The sequence below is a fragment of the Phoca vitulina genome, unplaced genomic scaffold, assembly GCF_004348235.1.
Source record: "Phoca vitulina isolate PV1807 unplaced genomic scaffold, GSC_HSeal_1.0 scaffold81, whole genome shotgun sequence".
In the NCBI taxonomy this organism is placed as follows: Eukaryota; Metazoa; Chordata; class Mammalia; order Carnivora; family Phocidae; genus Phoca; species Phoca vitulina.
In genome coordinates, this window is record NW_022589784.1 from 159,707 (window position 1) to 165,096 (window position 5,390).

A 5,390-nucleotide genomic window follows, 5' to 3' on the forward strand; every position below is an offset into this window, starting at 1 on the left:
GAAACCGAGGCCCAGACACAGAGATGCACTGTCACAGGTGGGGAAACTGAGGCCCAGACACAGAGATGCGTTGTCACAGGTGGGGAAACTGAGGCCCAGACACAGAGATGCACTGTCACAGGTGGGGAAACTGAGACCCAGACACAGAGATGCGTTGTCACGGGTGGGGAAACCAAGGCCCAGACACAGAGATGCACTGTCACAGGTGGGGAAACCAGGCCCAGATGCAGAGATACGCTGTCACAGTTGCAGTGTTTGGTGGCCTCGGCAGGAACATCAGGGCCCCGGAGCCTAACTCCTGCTGTTTTGTTGCACACAGATGCAGGAGCCAGGGCCGGGGCCTCACCGAGAACGCACAGTTAGCCTCAAGTTGGGAATGTTCAGGACCCTGCAGAACGTCCAGACCTTCAAGCCTCACAATCATCTATTCTCTCCTTGCTGCTTTATGTTGTTCAAGGTTCTCCTCACTGATTGATACACCAAAGACTTCTTATCTGTTTTGCCTCGCGTCTGTCTCCCCCACGAACCTCTGCCACTCTGTCATTGCTGTAGCATCAGCCCCTGCCAAGGTGCCTGCCCATGAAATGCTCAGTTCTTGTTGGGTGGAAGCCCACGCAAGAGCCAACGGAAATGTGACGTTCACACCCATCCTACTGGGAGGAAAACTGAGGTTTGGGGAAGGGCAAGGACTTGTCAGAGACTCCCACCTCCAGCTGGGCTCCCAGAACTTTCCAGAAGCCACAGCGGAGCTGGGGAAAATAGAGCAGGGCAAGCTTCCACCACCACGGCCTCCCTCCTCCACAGCTGGAGCGTACCATTCTCCACAGTGTCCATCCCGCAGGACTTCCTCAAGCCGGTCTCCAGAATCTGGCACTCAGTGGCCCGCCAGCCCTGGGGTGCTGTGGTCAGCCGTGGATCAGGGCTGCAGCTGAGGGTCCCCATGGTGAGCAGGTGAGGAGCTGCAAGGAGCACAGGGGCCAGGCAGCACCCACGCCTGGTGCTGTCTCCTCCGCAGCAGTAGCTCTGGGCCGCAGGTCCCGGCACTGTCCTCAGTCCTTGCGGCTTGTGCTGATGTTGGCAGGGCCCTGGCCTCACCACACACCCCCCGGAGACTGCACAGACAGTCCCTTGTCCCTCTGCAGAGTCTTGGGGCCCTGGCCCTAGCAGGCCGATCAGCGGACGCTGGCCTGGAAGTGGGGCCAGGATCGAGTGTCGGCCTGGGGCTGGATAGTCCAGGAAAGAATCCTGTGTCAGCAGAGCAGGTCCCCAGGGAGCAGCCAACCTGGGCAGCCGGGGCCAGAGAAGCCTCCAGAGAGCCAAAGCCATAAACACAACACCTACAGCCTTGCAGCAGAAGGGACTGGTGAGGTCTTGGGCAGTGTGGCCCCATTTCTACAGCTGGGGAAACTGAGGTACAGCACAAGGTCATACGGTGAGTTTGCCCCTGTATGGGAATTGCAACTTCAGGCCAAGAAACTTGCCTACCTGCCTGCTTGCATTCCTTCCCTCCTTCTTCCCTTCATCCAATATGCACTTATTGAGCACCTACTGCGTACTAGGTTCTGTTTGGGTTGGCGGGGACACGAAGGAATAGACAGATGAGGAGCTGATGTTCTCAGTAGGGGACAAAGGAAATAAACAATGAATTAATAAATGAGCAAATAGTATATAAGAAAGGTGTTAAATGTGCTAGAAAACACAAGGCCAGGATGGGAGCCCTCGATGGCAGCGCAGGTGCAGGCCAAGTGTTGGGGCAGGAGGACAGGTCACTGAATTGAGAAGGTGAAAGGAGAGCATGTCTTAAGGGAATGGCCGTGCAAAGGCCCTGGGGCAGAGGCAAAGATGGCAAGAGGGCAATGGCAGTCCTCCAGGACAACCCACAGCCTCCCAGAAGCCAACAGAGATTTACCCCCCAACTAGAGTTTATTTCTCTGCCTGCACTAAAGGCAACCGCTGTGTCAGGCTCTAAGAATTCAAATTCCTATGTCTTCCATGTGTGTCGCTGTATTGCCAGGCCGTTTTGCACTGTCACCTTTAACAGCTTTATTGAGTGACAATTTACATATGATGCAATTCACTCCTCAATGTAATTTTAATACATCCTATAGTTTTTTAACTTTTTAATCAAAATGTTAAAAAGTTCATGAAACGAGTCTGAAATGTTTATATTAGAAAAAAGGGGGGAAAAAGAAGAAAGATCTTAAAACCAGTGACCTCAGGTTCCACCTTAAGAAGCTAGAAACAGAAGAATAAGTGGAAGGGAGGAAATCAAAGACATAATAGTAGAAATGCATGAAATGGAAAACTGTAGAAAGAATCGACAAAGCCCCTCCCCCCAAAAGCTGGTTCTTTAAAAAGATCAACAAATTTGATAAAGCTCAAGCTAGAATGACCGAAAAACAATGAGAAAGAACATAAATGACCAATATCAAGAATGGAAAAGAGACATCATTACAGACCCCCACGCCTTAAAGGGATGATAGGGTCTATGTGAAGCTACCAGCAGAAAAGCTCCCATCCTTTTTATGCTCAGGCACCTCATGTGCATCACGTTGGTTAATTATCTCAGCATCCCATTGAGGGAAATGCTGTGGCTAAACCTCATTTGTGGTCATAGATAGGGAAACTGGGGCTCAGAGAGGGGAGGTGACATGTGCATGTCCCTGAGTAAACTTAGCAGCAGAGCCAGGAGTTGAATCCAGGACATTCTGACTCAGATTTTAGTTCAAAGTTTAGGGTCAAGGGCTTCTCCCAAACTCTAATCCCAGCTCAGTGTTCTGGGAGTGCTGAAAACCCACTGTGGACTCCTACAGCCCCAAAGATAAAATCCAAGCACTCGCTGGCACACAAGGCAGTGCCAGGCACAGTCTTGGCCCTCCTCCCCTCTGCCCTCGCCTCTGATCCTTCAGTCCTCACTCATTCTCCTCTGGTCACAGTAGCACTCTTATTCCTTGAAGCCACTCCAACCAGGTCCCACCTCAGGGTGCCTACTTGAGCTCCCTCCACCTGGGGCACCTTGGCCGACAAACCAGCCCACAGCCAGCTCCTTTCTCAGTCACCTCTGGGCCCCCCAAATTGGACAAGCCACTTGCTTCTTTCCAGAAGCAGCACAAACCCCAGCACTGTGAACAGAACTAGGCATTGATGAGGGAGACAGGAGGTAAATACCCCAACCTCCTCCTCCTGCCAATCAGTCTGTCCCACTGACCAAAACTGGCCAGAAGTGCAGGAACCCAGGGATACCATCACCGAGATCAGCCTCAAGGACCCAGGACCAGGCAGAGAAAGGACCAGGGTCCTGGCCGGAGGATGATCTTTCATCCACGTTCCAGCTGGGACTTGGCCCCAACTGCCTCAGTTTCCCCATCGTGACATGGGAAGAAGCAAAGCGCTAATGCGGGGTGGGAAACAGACAGGAATAACTGCCTGAGCCTGAAGGGGAGGTTTTGGAGACCGCAAGGTCCAGCAATATCACCAGACTGAGCTTATCCAAGAGATGCGCCCCCCCAGCCGGTCCTCCAACTGATCACACCAGCTTCTCTCCACCAACTCACTTTTGGCTCAGAGCTCCTCACCACCGCCAAGTAATGGCATGTAAATGAGAAGCTAATTATAAACCCATGCAAATGAGCCATGTTTTTAATCCACAGAGGAGAGCAAATGAGCAAAATAGAACAAGGAAGCCTGGACTGGGATAGGGTGCAAGGCTCCTGCCTCAGCAATATGATGCGGCCTGGGGGGGCCCAGGTGATGGACGGCAGGCTCTGGGCCTCAGTACCCCCAGAAGAGGCTGCAGGGACTGAGCTGATAGCATCGATGCTCATAATTATCAATCCGACTGTTATTTATTTGTGTGCCAGGCACGGTTCAGGCGCTAGGAAAACAGGTGTGAACAAAACCCGTCAGCTCCCTTCCTCACCCTTTTGTTGAGAGAGACAAACGAGTGAGTGCGTTTTACATTACTTTAGAAGGCAAAGTCATGGAGAAAAATCGAGGCCAAGAAGGACTTGGAGGTGTGGGTAGTTGCAGTTTTGAAATGGAGTGGTCAGGGGAAGCCTCACTGAGAAGGTGACATTCAAGAGAGACCTAAAGGAGGTGAGGAGGGAGCCAGGGGATGATCTGGGGAGAAGGCACAGCAGGTGCAAAGGTCTTGAGCCTCAAGTGCACCTAGCATTCCGGAGGAACGGCGAGGAGACCCGTATTGGTTGGAGCGGAGTGAGTGATGGGTAAAGAGAGGGAGCAGGTCGTGCAGGGTCCCGGGAGAGGACTGGGGCTTTTACGCGCGCCGAGGCACCCGGGGCAGAGCTGGGGCTCTTCCCAACTCGGTGCTCACCAGCTCTGCCCAACTCGGTCCCGGGGAGGGCTGGGGCAGAGCAGGGACCTGCCCAACTCGGTGCTCACCAGCGCCCTCTGGCTGCCGCGTGGAGAATAGACCGCGGGTGGCGCCGGGAGGCGAGGAGGAATGGGATTGCGCTGGTGGGGCGGGGGGAGATGGGGGATGGAGGTGGGGGATGGAGGTAGGGGAAGAGATGGGGGAGATGGGGGGAGACGGTGGGGGGAGGAGATGGGGAGAATGGGGAGATGAGGAGGAGGGTGGAGGTGGGGCGTGGAGGTGGGGGGAGAGGTGGGAGATGGGGAGGAGGAGGATGGAGGTGGGGGGTGGAGGTGGGGGGTGGAGGCGGGAGATGGGGAGGAGGAGAATGGAGGGGGGGGGGGGGGGGGGGGGAGGGGGTGGGGGGGGGAGATGGGGAGAGGGGGGGGGGGGGGAGGGGGGGGGAAGGGTTAGGCTCCATCAGCTGGTGGTCGAGCAGGAGGTAACAAGCAGGTGGGTCCCGGATCTATTTTAAAACTAAAACCAAGGGGTTTTGTGGGCCCATCTGATCTGCTGCCTCCAGCATTTGGGCCTGAGAACAGGACCCGATTGAGCTGCCTGTGACTGGGAGGGGAAACGCAGGTGTTCAGAGAAGATCCAGAGTTCAGTTTTGGGACGGTGGGATGTGGCCTCTCTGGTGGACAGCAGCTGTGCGGGTCCAGGTTGTAGGTTCTCTGTGCCACCTAACAAAGTCCCCCAAACTCGGTGGCTTAAAAGACACCCACATTTAGTATGTCACAGTTTCGGAGGGTGGCAGAGTTATGTCCTCGGCTCAGGCTGCATTGCTGCTATTGGCGGGGCTGAGGGCTGACTCGGGAGGCTCCAACAGGGAACATCCACTTCCCAGCTCCCTCGGGTTGTGGCAGGATTTATTTCCTTGTGGTTGTAGGACTGGGAGCCCCCTTCCAACTGGCTCCTGGCCAGGTGGCCTCCTAACTTGGCTGCTTAGTTTTTCAAAGCCAGCAAAGGAAAAAGTCTCAGCAATATGCCAGGTGGAGCTGATATTATTTATAACAGT

At 54.5% G+C, this 5,390-nt stretch overlaps 1 protein-coding gene across 1 annotated transcript in view; it reads right to left on the minus strand.

The window, feature by feature from the left end:
• The window catches only part of ODF3L2 (outer dense fiber of sperm tails 3 like 2), a 5,578-nt gene extending 4,636 nt beyond the window's left edge, over positions 1–942 (minus strand). Inside the window, exon 1 of the mRNA XM_032394547.1 lies at positions 816–942. Within this exon, the coding sequence (XP_032250438.1) occupies positions 816–942 (127 nt within the window). The remainder of the gene's footprint in view (positions 1–815) is intronic.
• Positions 943–5,390: the final 4,448 nt, after the last annotated feature.